Source organism: Ceratotherium simum, chromosome 20 (genome assembly GCF_057802395.1).
Source record: "Ceratotherium simum simum isolate JZ-2026a chromosome 20, ASM5780239v1, whole genome shotgun sequence".
Taxonomy (NCBI): domain Eukaryota; kingdom Metazoa; phylum Chordata; class Mammalia; order Perissodactyla; family Rhinocerotidae; genus Ceratotherium; species Ceratotherium simum.
Window position 1 is genome coordinate 24853811 of NC_141919.1, and position 24663 is coordinate 24878473.

At 35.8% G+C, this 24663-nt stretch overlaps 1 protein-coding gene across 4 annotated transcripts in view; it reads right to left on the minus strand.

Moving 5' to 3' along the window:
* Positions 1 to 24663, minus strand: part of RFX3 (regulatory factor X3) — a 272176-nt gene that overhangs the window by 140133 nt on the left and 107380 nt on the right. For all 4 annotated transcript variants that reach the window (XM_087444544.1, XM_004440659.3, XM_087444541.1 and 1 more), the window contains exon 2: positions 15584 to 15708. In XM_087444544.1, coding sequence (XP_087300670.1) covers positions 15584 to 15700 — 117 coding nt within the window. In that variant the 5' untranslated portion in view covers positions 15701 to 15708. The remainder of the gene's footprint in view (positions 1 to 15583; positions 15709 to 24663) is intronic.

The following is a 24663-nucleotide window of genomic DNA, read 5'->3' on the forward strand; positions in this document are numbered from 1 at the left end:
ATCATCTTCCTCTTAAAAACTTACTTATAAACTACATACATGTTCTATTGTCTTAATAGAAATTTACACTCTACAAAACATATAGAAAAATAGCAATTATAAAATAAAAAGCTAAAGATCAAATATTTAAATGTCCTGTTAATTGAGGAAACTTCATTAGCTAATCTAATGGCATAATATACACTTAGGTGAGAGGTTCATCACTGAAGATAGTAGACATAAATTCATATGTCAAAGTTCTTCTTAGTACTTAGAACTTGTGGAGCCAACTTCTTATCCTTTAGACAGTGATCGTCCAGACAGACATTTGTTATGTGACTGTCAAAGAATTACAGAAGCGCCCACTCTGTCATCTTCTTTGTTTCTGCTTGTAATATTAGTGCTATTTTCAATCTGTAGGCTCTATGTGAGAAATATTTTAAGCTGCTGGTCCATATTATAAAGTTAGTTTAATTAAAACTAGACTATATAATCCATTAATCCACCTCGCTGGAAACAGAAAATGCAACAAACAAGGGGGCTACCATCAAGCCCTCTTCCCTCAGGATGCTTTATTTACATGTAATATATGTAATTTCATATATCTTAGCCATAATTCTTATTTTTTAGGTAAAAAAAATAGAAATAGAAATTGTAACATTTGTTTCTGTTACTCTAATACATCTTCTTGCACAAACCTAGGATGTAGATGCCCTGCTCTGGAGACATCTGATAGTGACCATTTACACTATTCAGAAATTACACTGTTTAAAAAATGGCATGTGTGAGTGTGCATATGTAACACTAAACATGTGATTAGGTATTTCCAACCATCATTAATTTAGAAAGCCCTTCAATACTACCTAGTTCAGTCATTAGTTGAACACTTATCGAGCACCTATTATGTGCCAGACAGACCGTATGTGCTAGGTTGTACTGCAGAGGGAGCAAAAGAAGACATGGTCCCCGGATCACTGATTTACAATCTAGTTTTGGAGAGAGACACAGAGCACGTAACTCAATTAAAACCACAACAATGAAACAGTCTGTGAGGGAAAGGGACATGGTGCTAGGAGAGTGCACCACTGAAAGACTTAACCTAGTTTGGGGATCAGGCAGGCTTCCCTGGGACCATGACTGCTGACCTCTAGTGTTCAACAGAATATAATTAAAACATGCACAAACATAAGTCAAGGTATAAACAATGACAGTTGTGGGGCCAACTAGTATGATGAAACTTCTTTGGTATTCAGTGTATCTGTGATATCATTTCATCTTGATCATTTTCATATTAAGGTTGGTTCTATTCCTCCTTATTAGCCCAAGACAATTATAGTAGTTCAACCTGGCACCAAAGAGATCATAAACACATGGAAACTGACTGGCAGTCTCAGTTATAATGTGGTAATTCAGATAATCTGAATATGTTCATAGTTTCATTATAAAGACTATCTAAATAAACACACACATACACACACACACAATTCCTGAGAATATATATATATCACACTTTGAGAAGCACTACTCTGCAATTATTTTCCTACCTCCAGTTCCTAGTAGAATGTCTGATTTATGAATCAATAATGTGTCCTCATATCTGTAAAGTGGTTTGCAGTTTCTAGAGCACAATTACAAAGATATTCTCATTTAATCCTAATACCAATTCTGAGTAAATTATCTATTTCAAAGATGAGGAAGCAAAGGTGGGTAGTACGTCTTCAAGGTACCGCCAGGAAGTGTCCCACAACTGCCCCCACCCTTTTAACTGACTCACAGCCAAATTACATTATGTGCTCTTCCTCTTTGCTCCTACAGCTCCATATGTATACTTCAGGCATTACTACTCTCTGCGTTATCTTCTGTTTAACTGTCAGTCTCTTTGACCTAACCTGAAAGTTCTTCAGTTCCTGGCACCTAACAGATGCTCAATCAATGTTTTCCAAATGAGTTCCACAATACAGTTATGGAAAATGAAGGACAGGGAGGTTAAAGTGACTTGCTCAATACCACATAGCTTATAAGTGGCAGACCTGGCATTCCGACTCATTCACACCTCCTTAGATCAAATTCAAGTCACTGTTCTAGCCCATATCTCTAATATTTTAGGGCAATATTATTACTCTATATAGGAAGCAGAGTATTAAACATTCTTTTAATACTAACAAAGTATTACCAACTAAAACATAGGTACAAATATAATTTAAGCTTAAACATTAAAAACATATTCCACATGTGAAATAAATTATCTACTGAGATCTATTAGCATTGGCAGTAGTCCATTTTATACTGAGTATTTAAAGACTATGGATTTTGTTTATTACACTAGCTTCTCTAGCTCATATATTTTTTCCTAGATAGAGTTCCTCAACTACTTTTGCTTTGTTATTTACTATCTATTTAAAATAAATAGCTAAAGAAACACTCAATTTCTGTGAAATGTATTTATGAAACTGCTGGGAAAAAATTAAAAGTAATCATGAGTTTTAAATTTATAACTGTCTACCAGATCAATGAACCACAGGCAACAAACACCTTAGTGAATCTCAATACCAAGGCAAAGCCTTGAAAATAAGCACAATAACAAAAAAAGAAAAAATATTGGTAAAAAGTCTTTGCATAGAATAATTATGTTATTAAGGGTCAGAAATAGGACTATAACCAATGGTCTGGTCAGTCTCAAGAAATTCGGAAAAATTATTATTACTGGGAACTAATGCTTAGGTTCATTGAATGTAAAATTAATTTATTTACTATAACTTTCCAAAAACTTTAGAGATAATTTTGCTCCATTATTACAACTGACAGTTTCATTTACAAAAATAAATAAATAAATAAAAACCTCACGTTAGTCTGTATTATAGTTTAATTCTGCTAATGATGAGTCACAAAGTTAACCTGAGAGTCACAAATTGGACAGTGCCTCTTTAAACTTAATTATATTAACAAACATTTTTATTTTAGAAATCAGTTTTCTTCTTACATTTCCAGTATTATCTTTTCTTATGTCTAATTTTTTATTTCATTTCTCTTCTTTAATCCTATTTTTAAAAAACTGAAATTGCTAATGATGATAAAGCACAGACTTAATAGGATCCAAAAGTGTAAAGCACTTAATAACCCAGGAACAGCACGTAGTAAAGGGAGAAAACACTCATGGCTGTGATTAGCCATGCAGCTTTTTGAGCAACAGCTCGACCGATCTGTCAACCAGAAATAAAAAGCCCTGTGCATTGTTATTTTCAGTTTTCAGGCCTACCTTCTTATCACCCATTAAAATCATACCTTACAGAAATAAAAAATAATCGTTTAAAGCAATCTTTAAAAACTAGGATTACAAAAAGATTAAAAATTATACCTTTTTATTTGCTAAAAAAGTTTGTACTCCACCTCCTCCCTGATCCAATAATTAATATGTCAATTACAGCATGAATGTGGCTGACTTGAACTTTTGTGAAGACTGCTGATCAGTTGATTTGATGAATCTGGCTTTCCTCAGAGGTTGGAACGGCAATGGTTGTCTGGGACTTCATACTATTGGGAAGTATACTGCTACTAATTAAAACAAAAGTCAAAGCCACAGCTGGTGGATTATGTTTTTTGAGTTTAGTATCTAATTCCTAATACTTGTGTCTTTTTTGCTGAGAATAATTTAGTTTGCTTTTTCTAGCAACCAGGTTTTTAAAGTAGTCTTCAATTGTACCACCAATTTGTTATACACATCCGTGTTTTTAAAAGAGCCTTACAAGTTTTGCCAATTTTTTATTGATCATTTGCTTTATGTTATGCAGGCTTATTTATTTATTTTCTTGATAGTAATTATCAAGACTGGAGAGTTGACAGGGAATGTAGAGAGAATTGGGCAAAAACCTTGAAACTGATCTTCCTCTAGACGTCTTTTTCTTTTTCTTTTTAACAGTGATACGCTGAGATGAAACAAAAGTAGTTTAAATTTGGGATACTTTTTTGAAGAACTCTCGTTTTACAGCATATGTATTAGTAAAGGCAAACTTTCAGGTTTTATTTATTCAAAGATAAAATACTAAATAAGTACTCATGTCTATTAAATACAGTATTGAGATTAGTAGTTCAAAGTATCACTTAAAAACTTACCTCAGATTGGTAAAATTATTTCTTAAAAACATTTTTTATATAATTTCAGAGTTCTAGAAAAGCTGTAAGAGTTATACAAAATATTCCCAGATATCCTTTCCTCAGAACACCTGGATGATACCATTTTGCTACATTGAGTTTATCATTTTTTCCCTTTTTTTTTTTTTTTTACAGTTCAATATTTACTGATGTTCATATTTAGAGTCTGAGTTTAGATAGGGCTTTAGGAAGTTCCAGGTTCATAATTTTTCACTTGCTTGTTATTTTGCTCAAATAACCCTTTACTCCAGATGCTCTTTATTGCTTCACTAGTTTTACTTGTGGGATTTCTCAAAAATGCACTGTGATTCATAGACCTAAAATTAATCCTTCTTTTTTTAAAATAAAATATGACTTCCTTATTACTCTATGTATTTATGAAACTTTAACGTATGACTCTTAGACTTACAAGATATATCAGCACTTTAAATATATTGAATAGTCAAATAAAAATGTCTTCTCTGAATCCTTCTTGACATAGAGTAGATCATGTTCTTTGCCATGGGCCTGCCATGGTTAGTCAGTACTGCTGTGTTAGTGGGCTTATGCCACTTTACAGTTATAACTCATCTGACTGCCTAATCTCTGTAGGATAGAGCTTAAGAGCTCAGGTTCTGAAGTCAGATGACTTGAGTTTGACTCTTGACTAAAAAAACTCATGGCAGAAGGAAGGTATATAAGTTTAAACATCAGGTTTAGGATTTAGCACTGAGCTACTAGGCAACCAGGACAAACGGGTGGCTCTGATTTGCTTTGAATAGGAAGTATATCAGTTCGTTAGGGCTGTAAGGAAAATGGACCACCAGAGTCTCAGCAGAAATGGCTATAAATGATGTCAACACAATGTTCTAAAGAAAATAAAGAGGCATTAATGTGTGTCTATTTCTAAAATTAGCCCTGAATAAAAGGAGGGAAAAATCATTTTTTGTGGATAGAAAAGATATATGTTAAGTGTTCTATGGAGTTAACCTTCTGATATGCTGGTTTGATATAGGTATCAAGCTTGAAGAATTTTGATGAACAATTCGTCTGGTACAAAAGAGTCCAGGAGAGGAGATAATTCTCAGTCTCTGTTCCATGTATCCCTAGAGGTTCCACAAAGGTATCTCAGAGCTTCTATTAGGGGTAAGAGGAAGCTAAGTGGACAAGACCCAAGTCCTTCCCCTCCACATACAATGATTTGTATTATTTAGTATATTCCTTCAATACGTACTGAGCACCTACTACTTGCCCAGCATTTACTGGTCCCATGAAAGACGACTTTGAAAAAAAGAATCATTTATTAAATGGATAATACAAATATGTCCCACTCTCAAAAGAAATGTAACACCAACCCCACACACGTACTTTTCCAAAGCAAGTTATTTAAATTCTTTGAGCCTCAGTTTTCTCACCTATAAAAGGGGGATAATAACCACCTACTTTGTAGGGCTGTATAAGCTTTAGAAATAATGAGCCAAGCATCAAGCACAGGGAATGGCACACAATAGGTGCTTAGTAGATGGCAGCTACAATCACTATGATTTGCTGTTTCAACTGGATTTCTAACAAAGTAGAATGGTGGACAACTTCAACATGAGAGTTATTATTGAAAATGTAAATAGCTTCTATTGCCCAACCAAAACTCACCTAACAGCCCACCTCATCTCTCACCACTCATCCCTCCCACTCTCTCCTCCCGCCATTTCAACCCTGTTCCAGTTCCACAAACCCACCAGGTTCTCTCTCATGCCAGGTCCTCACACACACACACTCTTCCCTCAGAAAACACTTCCTTTTATTCTCTCACTGGTTACCTCCATTCTTCAAATCTTAGCTTAAAAGTCACTTCCTCCGGAAAGATTTCCTTGACCAGCTCAGACTATATATAACAATTTTTATTTGAACCTTAAAGTTTCTCTTTCTTTTACATATTGATGGCAAACAGGCTCAGCTATATATTGAGATCTATTATACTGAGAGTATATTTTTAGCACAAATAAAGAATTCTTCTGATTTGCTTTGGCTAAGAGGGCAGGTGCTCTTTTTAATTATGTTCCAAATTGTTCAAATTATATGTAAACACGAGTGTCAGTTATGCTGAAGTTTTCTACTTTCTGCTAATGTAAAAATTTTATAGGACAAATTGACCTTTCCAAGCAAAAAAAAAGTACTGATGTTGAAATTGCTAGTTTGATAAGAAAATTAGATATTCACAGCAAACATTATATATCTCTAAGAACAAAATTATGGAATCAACTAAAATAAGTCCATATAGCTAAGTGATTTGTTGAAGAAGAAAATTTTATGCAATTCAACTCTGGGAGGTCCTTTGGAAGAGCTGCACTAAATGAATACTAGTTTAAGTCTTTTCTAACTAGAAACATAAATTCCAATCAGGCTAGCTAAGATATTAATATACTATTCTCATCTTAATTTTCTAAAGTTTTATATCCTACCAAAACACCAGACTCAACCCAAAATTATTATATTTCATGAACTGAATAAAATACTAGAGGTATTCCTGATCCTTACTGAGAAATCTTCTGGCATCTTCTCTAATCACTATGGTGACTGCACTGGGTGCCGGGCTAGGATGGAGAACACCAATGTCACCCTTGCAGGTCAGACCAAGTTGGTGTCCGTTCTGATCTAGAGCCTGAGCCTCCCTAACTCACAATCCAGAGCAATACGAGGAAGGACCAGAGGTTCTTGCTTAGTGAAGAAAATGAAAGCAATTGGTTTTTAAGACTAAACTAGCTGCAGAAAACGAGTTATTTGTAAGGGCAAACAGAGAAGATGAAAGGCCAAATCGCATATAAAAGAGGGTCCAAAAACTCCAAAATTTTCAATTAGAGGAGTTATATAATATTACTACTACTACTACTACTAAGAACAAAAATAATAGTAAAAAATTTATTAAAAGTTTATTATATACCAGGTCCTAGCCTAAATTATTTAAGAAATACATTAATACTTGTAGCTAAGTATAAGTTAGATATTATTATCCCTATTTTATACATGAGGAAATTGAGTCTCAGAAAGGTTAATAATTTGTCCAAAGTCATACAACCAAAAAGAGGTAGAGCCAGGATTTGAACCCACATATTCTAACTATGAATCTCACTCTCTTAACCTCTACAAATCTTGCTTTCCTTGATTAAGTAGCCCTCAAAGAAATAAAAGGGGAAGCTCAAAAGCCATGCAAGAAGAGAGATACATGATAGTCAACAGCATCAAGTGTCAAAGAAAAATCCAGAAAGAACCTAGAGAATATTATTGGATTTGGCTCTGTCCATAGTGCAGAGTATCCATAGTCGTAAAGGTGGAATCCAAATTTCATATGATTAAGAATTGGCTAGACAAAATGGGAATATAGTAAACAAATGTAGATGTCTCTATCAAGAAAACTGGTAGTGGAGGAATACGTAAAGAATTATGTCAACTGAAGAGCGAAAAGAATGAAAATACTAGGGAGGGGACACATGTAAAGACACCACAAATGGGTTATCTAACTCAATCTGTCACAAGAGGTTCTTGTGCAACATTGTTCCACATCCGTCACTTCCTAACCCCCTCACATTCTCACACAATTCCCTGATATCACTTGAGCTCTTCTACACTTTTCTCTATCAGAAATACCCTCTTCCAGGTTGTTTTCATTGTTAACTCCAACTTTTCCTTCAGCATGAAGCTCAAAGGTCACATCCTTGGTGAAGGCATTACTGACCCTCACTCCCAAGAATAATCTCCATCTTTACTCCTGAGGCACTAACAACTGGCTTACTATGCTCAGGTACCATGTCGAATTACCTTTGAAACCCCAGCATTTAACACATTGCCTGGCATATACTTAAAATATAGTATCCAGAACTGAGCTCAATGTTCTAACTCCAGATAAGAAAATATTTTAAAAATCACTTAGAGAACCAAAGACTACGATTACTCAATTATTTAAATAATAGAGCTCTTATTTTTATAAATATTCAGTAGAGGTGGTCAACTATAGGGCCTTCATACTGGATTGGCACAGCAAAATGTATTTCAGCTGTAAATCAGCATGTTCTTTCGAAACATCTTACTTTTTTATATTGGATACTGAAAATTAGCCATTCTGGCTCTAAAAATAAGTATGCTCTTCAAAAGCTAAAATCATTGTCTTTTGTTTTTTTATAAAAAGACTTTCAACTGGAATTCATTTTAAAATGTAACCCCGTCTTTTAGGATGTCTGCCACAGTCTTAATTACGAGAACACTGTCCCCTTAGGGAACCAAGCCAATGAGAATCAAGTCCCAAATAAGAGCAAACCAGAGAAAAATGTCTTTGTTTCTGTTAATTATATGAGATAATGGTGTCAAATGAAAAGAATTCTCTTCATGTCCTTCAAAGCTAGGATGCGCAGAAAGCAAACCTCTTAACTCTGAACAGAAAGGAAAGATAAAGACAAGAACGCTAGAGTGCACTCCCTCAGGCTTAGCTCTCCAAACTAGCAAAGGGACTCATTTAAGATAGTATTGATCACATATTGATCCAAAAGAATATTCTGTTATGAATTAACATACTATAAGCAATCTTTTTTTTCCTTACTCACTATTGATTGCTTCCACCAAAAGAACTTCCTCATGGGTGTACTGCTAATTATCACACTTTCTTTCTGGTTGTGATGATATATGACATCACAGGAATATGGCAAACAGGAGTGAGGACAGAAATGACCCATGCTGAAGCTGTCTAAGGAATGTGAGGATCTCAGGAGTATTCGTATCAAACTTCAATACCTAAAACCTATTTCCTAAAGGTTGAGGCATCATTTTAAAGACATCCATAATGAATAGATCTACTGAAGAAGAGTCATTTAAAACTTATCCTTCTTGAAGATTGTACTTTGCCTAGAACCTAATTGACAATTCTGGTTGGGTCTGTTTCCCAAACAAAATGTCATTTATCTTTTTGACCACAGGAATAATATGCTCACTCTCCAGGACGTACCATAACTTACGGGGAAATGCTAAATATGTGATAGACTGATACTAACCAAAAAGAAACCATATAGCCACATAGCTATTACATTAATTTTGATAACTCAAAATATGGACAAAGAGCCACTGCCTAGATAGGTGATTTATATAAAAACATATAATTTTGAAATGAGCTTTTATCATATTAAAAAAAGGTTCAATGTCCCAGTTACATACCAAAGACCCACTAGAAACAAACTGAGTCCCTGGGCAGGAAAAGATAAAGACTGCAGTCTCTAGTAATAAAAGAATTTGAACAAAGTGGACAGCTTCTTTCAAAAAAACCTTTTTTTGAACTCAAATAGCAGCCCCTTAACACTATTGCTCCACTGTACCTGGGATGTTACATCTAGAAGAAGCAGTATAGAGAAAACACACTTGCCCACTTTGAGAGGAACGACGTGTGCCTGTTACCAAGGAAAAGAGAAGACAGGCAGAGACAGCAGAGAGAAGAAGAACTACAGGTGAGAGTGCAGTTAAAGCTGGGAAACTTGAATGGGAGAAAAAACTCTTGGAGTCCTAGATCAAGGTGGTTTAGGAATTATCCTCAACGTCAGTAGCATTTGTTGAATACCTAGAGCCCAAGATTAAAACAAGGAACAAAAATTCTGACTTTTGTCTAGGTTCCACCTTGAAAAGAATCTAAACTGGCTGGTTATTGGAGAGAAGGGAACAGTAAGAAGACATATTCCTTTTTCCCTCTCCTGAATTTTTGATTCAGTTCTAGGGCAAGCAGGGTTAGAAGATCTCTCAGATTCAGGCATAAAACGACCAACTTGAAGAATAATCTACAAGACACTCTAACAAATCACTCCAGGTGAGGGGAGAGAAGGGGAAAGAGCTTATTTCTAGTCATAGTCTACAGAGACCCATCAGTTGAAAAGTCTTTTTATAAAGATGATAGGATGGGTAATATCAAAATTTTAATTTCTAATTAAGATACTACACTTGAATATTTTTATAGATTTTATTGAATTGGGCAACAATGTCTATATTTGGAAGCTGAGACTTGATGACGTTTTGTGAAATAATGAAAAATTGCAAAAGATAATTTGATAAAGTATTATATATCAAGACCTTGCAGTTGTTGCTCAGAATTCTCCATTCCAGATTGAACCAGACTGTCTAAGGAAAAGCGATAAATTGATTCCTGAGATCACACAGAACAAATGAAAAAAATATAGAAATAATTTTAGAATCAACATTTCATTAAGTACTTATTACATAGTGAAATTAGGACCCTTAGGACATTGAAGAAACAGAACTATATATTAAGATCTTAAAATTTTCTGGTTTCTCAACATTCTAATATATATAATATTATGTCTCAACATTAAAAAAATTTAGCTATAGGCTTTCTCTTTACGTCAAAATGGCCAAAGCAAAGACACAATGAAAAGTTGAATCAATACAAGTAACTACCTTTGACATCAATGCCATGATTTCCATATCCATCATGGGTCAGTGACAAGAACTAGAAACTTTTAAAGGTATCCTACTGTAGTTTGAAAACTCAAGATGATATCAGCACATTAACAATACAAAGATTATATGCATGTGAGCAATAAGAAATTACTATAGCACTAATCTTATCAGTTATAGAAAATTCACATCCACAGGAACACCTTTAGAATGCACTGGAGAGCTTCAAACATGACACTCACTGTTCTAGAAAAAAAAAGAAAGAAACAAAATGACAGAGGAGAAAAAAATCCTTCCAAATAAGCCTGGAAAGAGAACATAACAGGAATCTCCAGGCAAATATCACACTAACCCACTATGTGAAATAAAATACTTTGTTGACAAAAAGAAAATGAGAGTTCTCACCTTCTTCGCTTGGTGTAAGGGGATGTAAGGTATCACCTACCTTGAATGTCCTAGAGGAAAGAGCTAACTTGAGGAACTGAAAAATACGCCTGTTGGGAATGAGCCATATGGCATAGTAAAACAATGTTTTCCAAAATGTGGTCCACGTGGAACTGAGATTATTTTTTATGAGGACATAAACAAAGTGCGTGTGTGTAGGTGTAATCTGCTATTTATGGCTAGTGATACTGATTTTCCACTTCTGGTAGCAATTTAATTTTTGGTTTTTCATATATGTATTTAATATAAAAAGTGATTCTATTTAAGAAGCAATCAGATCCTTCCACCAACACTCCATGCAGTGAGGTGACTGGCCTTCCTTAACTTTGGTGCAAGTTTGGAGGTTTATTCTTTGGTTTAATCTCTGCACTGAGAAAGACCAAGAACAGGTGATACCATATGAAAAAGAGAAGGATTGAGTGAGTGAGTGCGAGAAATACCAACTCTCCTCTCCTACTCAGCTCCCAGGCAGCCAAGCATTCATCCACTAGACAGAAAGCTGGAGAAGTTTTTTTAAAAATATGACCAGTCCGGGGCTGACCCCATGGCATAGTGGTTAGGTTTGTTGCGCTCCACTTCAGTGGCCTGGGTTCGCGGGTTTGGATCCCGAGTGCGGACCTGCACTACTCATCAACCATGCTGGGGCAGCAACCCACATACAAGGTAGAGGAGGACTGGCATGGATGTTGGCTCAGGGCTAATCTTCCTCAAGCAAAAAAAAAAAGAGGAAGACTGGCAACAGAATTTAGTTCAGGGTGAATCTTCCTTACCGAAAAAAAAAAAAAGTAAAAATATGACCAGCCCAAGAGAAAAAACAAAGATACTGAACATCAGAGGGTCCTCAGTTTTAAAAACTCCAGTCAGATAACCCTATGTTTAAGTCAACAAGACCCATTCATGCATTCAAATCAGCTTTTTATCCTCACATTTTTAAATATGGATAAACACCCAAAGATTACCAGACATCTGAGAAAAGCTCCTAAAAGAAAAGACAGAGACCAAAAAAAAAAAAAAACAAAAACAAAGTAACTTAAAAGAAACAGACTATATAAAGAGGAGAAAATTGCAACAACTTTAAAAAAATTAGTATCTTCAGAGAGAGATAAAAATATATCATAATCAGGAAATAAAAAGTGATGTTATAAAAAGGAACATACAGGGAACTTTTTAAAAGCTCTTGAAAATTTAATTTATGATAGCAGAAATGGAAGATAAAATTGAAAGTAGAACAAAAAGGTCCAAAAAGTAAAAAAGGAGAAAAAAGAGGGGAGATAATCATAAATGAAAAAATTGAAGAAAATTTTCTAGAACTGAAGAACACGAATGTCCAGATTGAAAAGGGCCTTCAAGGTTCTAGTATAATGTGTGAAAATATGCCCACATCAGGGCACATCATCATGAAATTTCAAAAAACTGGGATTTAAAACATTCTATAAACTTTCAGAGAGGAAAAAAAAATCACATAGATCACATACATAGGATCAGAAATCAGAATGTTTTAATTTTCCATAGCAACTCTGCAAACCAGAAGACAATGGAGCAACCTTTTCAAAATTCTGAAGAAAATGATTTCCAACCCAAAACTCTATACTCATCCACTACCAGGCAACTGTAAAGATAAATAAATTCCTTCTCAAACACGTAAGAGCTCAAACATTTATCATTTCTTAGGAAGTTACTGGAAGTTGTGCTAGAGCAACTGATCCAGGAAAGAGAAAGAAAACATAAGAGGAAAAGCCCCAGGATGATGGGGAAGGGAGAACCCAGGATGCGAACTGAGAAAAGGGCATCTAATCCAGTCTGGAGCAAGTCAGAATGCTCTGAGAGACTTATTTTATTTTTATTTTTTTCTGGTGAGAAAGACTGGCTCTGAGCTAACACCTGTTGCCAATTTTCCTCTTTTTGCTGAGGAAGATCAGCCCTGAGCTAAGGTCTGTGCCCATCTTCCTCTATTTTGTATGTGGGATGCCACCACAGCACGGCTTGATCAGCAGTGTGTCAGTCCGCACCTGGGATTTGAACCTGCAAACCCCGGACCACCAAAGTGGAGCATTCGAACTTAACTGCTACAGCACCAAGCCGGCCCCTGAGAGACTTCTTAAGAAGAAATACGATCATTAAATCCAGGGAAAGTAAAGGAGTTTCACAGGAAAGAAAAGTAATTACAGCTCACTACATAGCTAGATTTGAATAGCATTTATATATATCATGGGAATGTAAGCATAGAATAATGATCTACCAAAATTTAAACATAACTATTAGGTTGAAATATATGAAATTTCTTTTTTTTTTTTTTTTTTTGAGGAAGATTAGCCATGAGCTAACATCTGTTGCCAATCTTCCTCTTTTCTGCTGAGGAAGATTGGCCCTGGGCTAACATCCATGGCCATCCTCCTCTACTTTATATGGGATGCTGCCACAGCATGGCTTGATAAGCAGTGCATAGGTCCATGTCCAGGATCCGAACCTGCGAACCCTGGGCCGCTGAAGCAGAGTGCATGAACTTAACTGCTATGCCACTGCGCCAGCCCCTGAAATTTTTATTTTTATAGATCAAAAACTGCATATAGTTCAACCTAGTACATCAGGAGCATGAGGGATGAGAAGGATGAGTGTGTGTGTACGGTAAGGACCAGAAAGAAGACTGTCATGAGACAATGTTCAAAACTAAAAAATCAAGAAACAGTAAAACAAGTACTGTTTTCGAACACATGGAGGTAAATATCAAAATAATAGGTAAATAGAGGTAAAAGTAGTTGCCTCTAAGGAGGGGTTTATGTGAGTAGAGGCAGATTGAGGACTGCTTTTTTTCTTTGTAATAACAAACTTGCTGAATTATTTGACTCTTTACACTATTATATACACCACATAAGACCAGTAGTAAACATCTGACCATATATAAATTCAATAAAAAGAAAAAGTTTTAAAAATAGAAAGGAAAAGAAAAGAGAAGGAAGGAAGAGAGGAAGGGAAGGAGGGAGGGAGGAAGGGAGGGAAAGAAAGGAAAGGAGAGAGGGAGTAAGGAAAAATAGGGCCCAAGAGGGAGGGCCAGATACATACTAGAGACATTTCAACGTCTCCAGAGAGCACTCTGTGGAGACAGGAACATGATCTCCACCACACTAGTGTGAGAGACAGGTACTCTCAAGGCCATTCTTCTTCCATAAATGAGACAAAAACCAAACCAGAGTGAGTTTAACTGTTCAACATTTCCTTAATATTGATAGACTGTTGAGTTATTTTTTTTTAATTATAGATAACACTGTTCCAATTGTTCTCTACTTGCTCTTCTGATAATATGCCATAAGCTCTCCTTTTCCGAATTATGTTCAGAGTCTTGAAATTGGTGATGACATCAATAATAGCAGAGGCTTTTAAAACACCATTTGGGGGAGACTTAATTTTTAATGGCAAAAAAAAGAGAAAGAAAGATAAGAAGGAAACATATGAAACTGTTGTTTTTGTAGAACACAACTGAGTACAGTTCAACCTAATAAACTGGAAGTGTGAGGGATGCGCAGGGTGAGAGTGTGTGTGTGTTAGAGACCAGAAAGAGGAGTGTGCTAAGATGAAAAAAAAAATTTTTTTTTAAATTACTTCAGATGTCTTTACTTACCCCGAGAGTAAAATATCCTTCGTGATTCTAGCACTCTCCTTGCCTATCCCACTTCTATCTCCTGAAAAGAATATAACCTTGAGTCCCTCTGTCTACCATTTAGACAAAAAGATATCCCTCTCCTTACCAACTTATTTACAATTGTAAGAGCAATATTTGCTAAAGATTCTCCTTGACACTAAGAAATTGGAGGCAAATCTCAAGTTTCATGATAATGCTTTATGACATAATTTTTCTCACTTATTTCTTGCCACTCTTGAGGAGAAACGACAGACCAATGTGTTCACAGTCCATATGCAGAACTATTAACTGGCATGAACAGCAGTATTTTGTCAGTATCTTTCCAAAGCAAGCCAAGTGTCCCGAGTATGAATAAGCCTTGTAGTAAACATGTGATGATGAATTCAGTCTCGATTTTTTAAATGGGATGAGTCAGATCTCCAGACCTTTAAGATAAATACTCTCTAATGAAAATTAAATTATCATCACCATAATGCCCAGGCACTTTTGAAAACATCACAAAGGCAAAATCCCTGCCCATAAGGTACCTGCATCCTCTCCTTTATTAAGTACTACTGTGAACCAATTATATAAAAATATGATTGCTGACATTTCAATATGAAAGAAATAGGAAGTTGTGATTAAGACTAGGGAGGGGAGAAGAGAAGGGGAAAACCTACCTATGGCGGTCAAGTCAGAAACAAATGCTCTCTGTAGGAGTTGGGAGGTTCCTTCAGAATAGGGATTAGAGTTTGAATATTTATCTTTGTATCCCCACAGCTTAGCACAGAAAGAACCTGGCACGTCCAGAAATGGTCAAGAAACATTTGCTGAATTAACCTAAGCACTGAACTAAGCATATCTTAGCATCCATTGGGCCAAAAAGTATAATCCAATCATCTTTAGACACAGCTATGTTGAGGAGCCAGCACAATGAAAGCCATAGCATCTTCTCTGAGAACAGCACCTCCTTACCTGTTGTTGTACTGGTACTTGCTGTACCACCTGTGTAGGCACTGCTGCTTGACTAGCCACAGATGTCTGTAAAGTCACTGTCGAACCTGTGTCCGACCCGGTCTCTGATGTCTGCATGATGGTCTCTGAAATATATTAAAATAGAAATAAAGTTTTAAATGTTGTCCTTGCCTGACTAGCTACATTACATCTGTTCTTAATATCTTATACTGAGACTAACTTGCAACTCTCAGGATACCTCTTCCTCCAACTGTCATGATATTCCATACATGTTTATAGTCATTATGACCACTTTTTAAATATATACAGAAAAGGACCAATCCATATACATATTTTTAAATCCCCATTAGTACCTTTTATCTTGAGGCTATAAAGGTTGAATTTCATTGAAATCTACCTTCCTTAGGTCTCATCTGTTATAAATTGTTTTAAACACATTATAAACTAGTTCAAAATTATGTCAAGATACTCAATTCTCAGAACACAACCCCTAACTGGATATGTCATAAACAGTACTTTCTAGACATGTTGATAGACTACTAGGATGTCACCAGAGGTGTACAATTTAGAATAAATTATTTCTAAGGTCCTTTCCAACTTTCAAACTTACTATTCAGTGATCTAAAAAAATTAACATATATCCAAAACCCAACTGATATATCCTAAACTTAGCCAAAGGATTAAGCTCAATAATTTTCTCTGCCTGTATTATGATATGGTACTCAAATCAAAGTTCAATTATATTCTTACACAAAGATAGTGAAACATCCATAATTTTTACTATTTTGAAGGACGGAGAGGACCACTATTATACAAATGAGATTTATAAACACAGACATGAAATTTTACTTTAATTCACAATTCAACATGGCACACTTTTCGGTTCTTATATGCCTACTGCTAACACAGGATTAAAATTTGTAGCATGTACTCAAACAAGTGTGGTTTCTCAGACCTCCTGGCCTTGGCATTCCCTTTTGCTACTTATATAGTCAATAGAATAAATATTAATTTCTTTGCTATTGAGCAGGGACCAGAAATCTGATTTTCTTTCTGGGGGAGGGGACAATATATAATTGGTAGCCTAAGAAAAATACTGCATTATGGTTTAAATCTGTGAACAATATGATTGACATTAATTTTCCCTAAGAAAATTCTGAAAGAATATTCAGTTCGTTCAAGCAGAAAATTAACCCCTCTCAGCATCTTTTGTCACAGCACGACCTCTTCCAACTTTTTCCCCCAAACCTTTTCTATCATCTCATTCAGTTTTAGAAATGGACCTCTTAAGACATCTAATCTACTCTTCTTATTTTATAAACGAGGAAACTAAAGCCCAGAGACATTAAGAGACTAGCTCAAGGTGACAGGAGTAGACATGGGGCTGGGCTTTTTCACTTTGAATCTGTGCTTATTTTAATTTCCAGACCTTGACAGTGGCATTACTTAAGGTGATTATTACTCTTTTGTTAGTCAAAACCTTAAAGCAACACAATAAACCTTAGCACATACAAAAGATATAGCGGTAACAGCTAGCACTGATTGAGCGTTTAACATATGCTAAAGACCCTTCTAAATGCTTTACACGTTAATTCATAAATAAACTAATCCACGTAACAACCCAACATGGTTGGTATGATTATAATCTCCATTTACAGATGAGGAACCTCAGGCACACAGAGTGAAGGTGGCTAGGGGCTTAAAAAACAGAAGGAAAGTGATGGAGACTATGGCTAACTCCCCATTTATTTGGGTCAGCTAACGTTCAGCCTGAGAAAATTGTGAATTTGTGGGAAGGCTAAGCTGTAGCTCCCATTTCTTCCAATTTTCCAAAAGAAGCTGAAAATCTTGACTGTTACATGAAATCTCCCAAATGGTGGCTCATTTTTTTCTTTAAATGTAGCACTGATCTCCAAACACATACACCTTTGGACTAGCATTAAGACCATAGATATGCCTGAAAATGTTTGAGAATGACAGTATTGACTCCATAAAACTCTTGCCTAATTATGATTACTGGAGGACCAATGGTTCTCAACATTTGGGGAAGGGATACACACATTAGGAACCCTATCTATAGGGCCTCTTCCTTTTCATTCCTTCATAGAGGTAAAAAAAAAAAAAAAAAAAAACCCTCACAAAAAATAAAGCAAAACCAGTGTCCTTTGAATCATTACATACTTATAGACTGTCGATGCCATTTGTGCTACAACAGAGGAGCTATTAGTGAGAGTAAGGTGATGCCTTTCTGCAGGGAGTGAGGAGTGAACCACATGTTAGATATCATTTTCAGTGACGTTTTCTCAGCCTCTCTTCCTAACTCCAAGATAAGTGGTGGCCTTTATCAGTTTAGAATACGGATGAGGAAGACAGGTTGCCAATTATGGCTTCTTGTTTAAGCTGCTCAACCAAAGGTGAGTGATTTTCTTACAGTGAAGTTACTTGCACTAAAACTCCCTTTTCTTTCTCCCAGTGCTGGCTGGGAACCTTATTGAGGCTCTCTCTGTGCCCATCCATTGTATTGCACCAGACCAGTCTACACACCCCTTTTTGGTTTATGACCCATACTTTGACATCCACTGTTTTAGACCAAAAATACTCAAGAATATAAAGAATGAAGGTCTCTTTAAAAAGTAAATGTATTTTTAAAGCAATTCCTAACAACTCTCAATAAACCATCTGAGAGACCTTATCAGAAGATAAACAATATAGACTTGGAAATTGGCCTCCTATGGACTCCAGAGACAGGTTTTGGTTCAGAGTGACTACAAATTAAAATTCTTAATTGCCAACATTTAAAAATCAGAAAACTTTGTGTTAAAACCCAAATTTTCAGATTCTCTTGAAAAATCTGAAAATTTAGAAAAGGTGAGCCCATATTATGTCTTTTATAGGCAAATTATTTAAATGGTGATACTCACTCACTTGCCTGGCCTCTATAGGCATTGGAGTTCATGACACCTTTTGGAGTAACCAGAAACTTAGTCCTACAAACCCAGATTGAAAATGGAAAATTACATTTTGGGTATTGATAACATTTGAATATTGGCTATGGATAACATTTATACTGATTCACTTTTTATACAGAAGAGAAATACCCAAGCTTTGACCAGTTTACTAATAGAAATGTATAACTAGATGATTGGAACTATGATTTTCCTCATTTACAGATGAGTCGACTGAAGCCCAGAGATGTCTAGTCATTTAACCAAAGTCAAACATGTCTGGAAAAACACTAAAGCTTATGCACTAAACGAGTAGACCATGTTAGAAGTCCTGAGTTTTATAACAGACGTCGTACAGATAGAAGTGAAGAGAGTAATGAAAAGCAAACTGGTGAACTTTTAGAATGAGAAGGAAGGAAAAAGATAACTATTTAACAGGAACAATTTTTACAGAATAGAGTGGGGAAAATAAGATGGAGAGAAAACGATGGCTTATGTAACTTAGAGAGCCATGGGAGAACTTTCCATCCAGCCTCTGGATCTTTGTACATACTACAGCAAAACTGGCACATAAAGCCCAATCCAGGATAACCAATAATTGTCCCAGAACATCTTCTGTTTACTCTCAAGTTACTCTCAAGAGCATCCAGTCTCCTTGGCTCCTGGATTACAGGGTCATGCCAATTGATAAGAACTTAGTCTCTCAGTTTTGTCTCCATTTTTTTTAAGGAAGGCCAGCCCTGAGCTAACATCTGTTCAATCTTCCTCCTCTTTTCCTTTTTTCTCCCCAAAGCCCCAGTAGATAGTTGTATGTCATAGTTGTACATCATTCTAGTCGCTCTCTGTGGGACGCTGCCCCAGCATGGCTTGATGAGCGGTGAGTATGTCCGTGTCCAGGACCTGAACCAGCGAACCCTGGGCCACCAAAGCAGAGGGTGCGAACTTAATCTCTACACCACCTGGCCAGCCCCTTATCTCCATTTTTCCTTAATAGGCACAACTTCATTCTCCTCTGATTTCATTGTCTTCCTCGACTTTGAGGAAAGGGCTCTCTTTGCCAAGACCTCATGCCTTGAGAGGGTCTCAATCACATCCCTTCCAGAGATTGGCTCAAAAAGTCATAACCATAATCAGGTTCCTCATTTAATAAGTCTTTTCCAGGTACCAAAAAATATGCTAAGTGCTTGAAATACATCTTCTCATTTAATCCTCAGTAGACCCCCTTAATGGAAGTGTTATTATTCCACTTCACAGATGAGGTAACTGAGGCACAAGTGGATTAAATAACTTGCTAAAAGCCTTACATAGTAAGGAGAAGAGCCTGAATTCAAATTTAGGTTTGTCTGACTCTAAAGCCCACTATGTCACCACTTCTACTGCTTTGCAATATCATGACCATAGGGCTTCCAAATGAAAAGCTAGAGACCATTGGTCTGGAGAGCAAAATCTTTGGGATTCTCAATCTATCACATTTGATCTACACTTCCAATAACAATGGACAGACATCCCTTCTCTCTCTGACATCGAAATTAGGAAGTATTCTCTCTCTACTACTGAGGCCATAATAAAAACCAACTAATAAGTATTTTTCCAAAGGCATTTTAACTGATTAATTCTGAAGACCTAATTTAATAGCAGATCAATTAGAATGTTAAAGCATGTTTGAGGAGTACAACCCTCCTGCCAAATTTTGCGAAACAGATCATTTAAACACACTAACACATTCAGAGTATTCTGGTAGCTTTCCAACATTTCTGCAAAGCAAGGATCATCACATGAGGGTAGTACCTTAGCATGCTTCCTTTGTAGGTTTTGTTTTAGACCCAACATAAAGGTCTATGTGTACATTTGAGGAGTTCCCATTCATCTAGCAGTGGTTTCTGGTGCTTTGTTTATGTTTGGGAGTAATTTGGTTAGTTGAGTTCCTTCACAGCCTCCTTTCAAGTGATATTTGTTTATCAGCCACAAATGCAGTCACATTAATCCATTTTGATAAACTAAATAAACCCCTGCAGTTTGTCGGTGACGCAACCCATATGTAAATGAGTTGTATATTCTTGCAGGAGAGACATGCACAATTTCAGTCTAGTCATCCTTGCCTAATGTGGCTGTCAGGTGTGTCAAGAGCAACAGATGCTTGTTTGACAAAGGACCTTTTTATTCTGGCTAATTAAGCAGTTGGACACACCCGCCTGTTAACGGTTCTGCTTTGTACAGCCAGCTCTGGCTGAATCATGCGAATCTACAGCTAAATAGGCCACATTTTGAAAGAAGGCTAATTAACCCCTAGGAGAAGGAAAAGAAGACTGCAAAAACCCAGCTGCTGAATGCGACAAGATTAGCATTTCTTCAACCTGATGAGCAAAACCTAGGCAAAGCAAATGTGTTTGGAACAAACATGCGTTATTGCAAGTTTCAAGGCATTCAAATGTTCTTTGTGGAACTTCCTGAAGATTATTTAATACACTCAAATTCACAGTTGGATTCCTTTTATCACACACAATGTACATGCCAGATTAAACGGTTTAATAGTCTGACCTAATCAATTACTTATCAAACAGAACTATATAACTGGGCTAGCTTAAAAATAGGTAGTATCCCTCTAAATTTTATTGGGGTTTTTTCACCCTGAAACAATTTGCCCTCCAAAAAAGCAAAGTCTGCAAAGTTTGGTTCCACTACACTGACTGCACTGTTTTTTTACACTGAGGAATGTAACAGGTTTTAATTCACTATAGAAAATAAAGATCTGGAATTTAATTTTCAAGTGCAGTAGAGAATTTCTTTCCTTTTTCCTTAGTATAGAAAAACAAAAGACGCTAATTCCAACTTCTACTTGAACCAAATTAACCAAAATTATTAGGATAGTCACTTAATAGGTTTAAAAATAAATCACATCTAAAATGTGACAGTCAAGAATAATTATTTACTTAGAAACCTGGTTCAGCATAAGATCACTGGAATGCTATTTACAGAAAAAAAGTTTTTTTCAAAATCGAAAATGTTTTTAAAATACAGAACAAGGAGTTTAACATTGGTGTATTTTTACACAGAGAAAGATCCCAAATCATAATTTAAGTTTTGCAGCATAAAATTTTTATTACTAATATTCTGATTAAGCATCAGCATTCTTGAATAGACGTTAGAAAATAAGTATTCATGTATATAATGCCCATAGCAATTAAAATCTCTATTTACTAAAATTAGACATCTGAAATGAACAGTGCTTTTGGGGGAAAAAAAACTGCCAGATATTTACATTCCTGAACATAAAATTGTATGAAATGTATACATTTCTGACTATTCTGTGGTAGAGGGTGAAAATATAAGATGATTCCAATTCTTTAAAAATAAAAAGGATGTTAAGCAACTTTCAAAGAGGATATAAGGTATAATAATGGGGCATATTAGAAATTATATATATATGGTTAAATAATCATGTGATAAATTTTCTGAAAACTTTGACAAAAATATATTGAGCTGATTAATTTACCTACAATGTAAAACATTATCACTTGGCTTTTTCCCCACTTTATCTAGTACAAATGAAAGAAACTGGTTAAGCTGTAAACTGTAGTCAGCCTTTTTTTTTTTTTTTTTTTTTTTTAAAGATTTTATTTATTTATTTTTTCCCCCCAAAGCCCCAGCAGATAGTTGTATGTCATAGCTGTACATCCCTCTAGTTGCTGTATGTGGGACGCGGCCTCAGCATGGCCGGAGAAGCGGTGCGTCGGTGCACGCCCGGGATCCGAACCCGGGCCGCCAGCAGCGGAGCGCGTGCACTTAACCGCTAAGCCACCGGGCCGGCCCAGCCTTTTTTATTTAAAATATACCTCTGTGAAAAGTTTACTCATTGTAAAACACAGGACTATACAAATCAATAAATCAAGTAACTGAAGGGATGTAAAAAGAAAATTCATGATTTTCTATATTATAAAAGCTCTGCCTCTTTATTTAGGTTTGATGTTGCAATCCTCATGACTATGTACAATTAATCTTTTGTACTAAATTGATCTGTAGAAAAATGATGGAATGATAATAGTGTAGACTGTTCAGCAGTCATCTTCCTGTGATAACTGATGACAGTGATTAATGTTGGCGATGATTAATCAGCACAGTGGTAACATATACAGGTTGCCTGGGCAACTTTTTTCACTTTTCAAACAAAGGTTTTCTCTTAACTAATTCTTCCCTTGACTCAGAATAGATCATGAAAAACTGTTTCTTCAGGAGAAGAAAAATCATTTATCTTAAAGGACTAATTACTTAAAAAACAAAACAATCTATTAACACATTACTGAAGCCGAACTGCTGAAACGGTATAAGAATTATTTTGTTATCTGTTATTTCTTTCTAGTTCTCAAGAGAAGCTGTCATTAGGCACAGAGGCAACTTTGGGAAAAGGAGAACCAAGTTCTTGTCCAGTCAACTGCTGGTGCCATCCCAGCATTTTCTCTCACTCACATTCATGAATTAATAGGCAAATCAGTCTTAACTAGATGACATATGCTAAAAAATGGCAGTGCCCAGTTAACAGCTGAAAGAAAAAAAAAAAAAAAGAAAATCAAACAAAAACTTTTAAGTATTCCTATACTCTTTCCGACTGGAAGGAGAGTCTGAGAACAAAATGATGTAATATATAGAAAGATTTTTAACAAAATCTATGAGACAAAGCTATAAATGTTACTCTCTACTGGTCAATCCAGTCCTGAGAGTGATGAGAACCTAGTGGATGGAGCATTTAATGATGATAGCTCTTAGAATCGAAAGATGAACACTGAGCATTTTATCATAAATCTATGATCATTTTCATTATTAGAGATAATAAGAATAGCTACCATCTGTTGAGCACTTACTATGTGATAGATGCTTTGCATACATTTAATCCAAATTTCACCCATGAAGTAGATATTTCCATTTTATAGGAGAGGAAAGTAAGGTTTAGAGATAAAGTCACTTGCCCAGGGTCACAGAGCTATTAAGAAATAAAGCCAGGATACAAGTCCAGGTCTGTCTCACTCCAATAATGGCCATCCCATCATCACTCTACCAGTGGGCCACAGAGACAGCAGCAGCAGTGAAGTTGTTAGCAAAATCAACTTTATAGAGATAAAGTAGTCCATGGAGACTTTGGGCACTAAGAAAGAATTCTAAATTTGAACAAAAAGACACAAATATCACATGAATTGCAATTATGTATTATGCCCAGTATGTGATCAATATACTCTCCTATGATGTCATCAAAGTGATAATTTTTATGATATGGAAAAGCATATTATAGGTTAAAAGAGACATGCACTGGTGTTCACAAAATATTTTAAAGATGAAACAGGAAATAATAAGACTCATTTGCTTTTAAGAATTTAAATTTGTCCCATAAATAGTCAATTGAAGGCCCAGTTAAGTGTGTGTGTATATCATACACAAAGATATTCACTCAAGTATTTCTTATAATAGCCAATAATAAGCAGCCAAAACATCCATAATTGGAGAACTAATAAATTGTTCTGTTCTATATCCCTATAATGGAATACTATACAGATCTATAAAAACAAACATGGAAAGATATTCATAATATTGTAAGCATAAAAAGCAGTTGCCAAATAATATGTAACCCATAATGCAATCTTATTAACAGATACATAACTGCATGCTTTGGAAAAATTTTTTGAGGAAATACTACACGCTGGGCCATGGGAGGGGACAATAACATCCATGGAACTTCTAAGGACTCCTGAAACATGGGCTTTCTCAAACCAATGATCATAAACCTTGGGTGGTCTCAAGCTTACCCTGGACTTGCTGGTCAAAAGCAACATGGCCTCCAGAGACCTATCTTAGTCTAAAGCCGTTCTAAAAGTCAGTTTTAAATTCTGTAACCTAAAACAGCACTTGTAATACCAAAGACACCTGTCAAGGTAGATTTTGATCTGTTTAGTTGCTGGGCAAGAGCTCTGTCTCCCTTCCTACTGCTAAATGGCTCAAAACTTGCAAAGGGCTCTAAAGAACAACCTTTTCAATGTTTCTAATGGAATAGGCTATTTTAAAAATATATCTGGAGATTGTATCTACAGATCCATTCACTGCCAGTTCCATGACCTTTGCCATTTTCTGCTGAAAAGAAGGAAATCTATG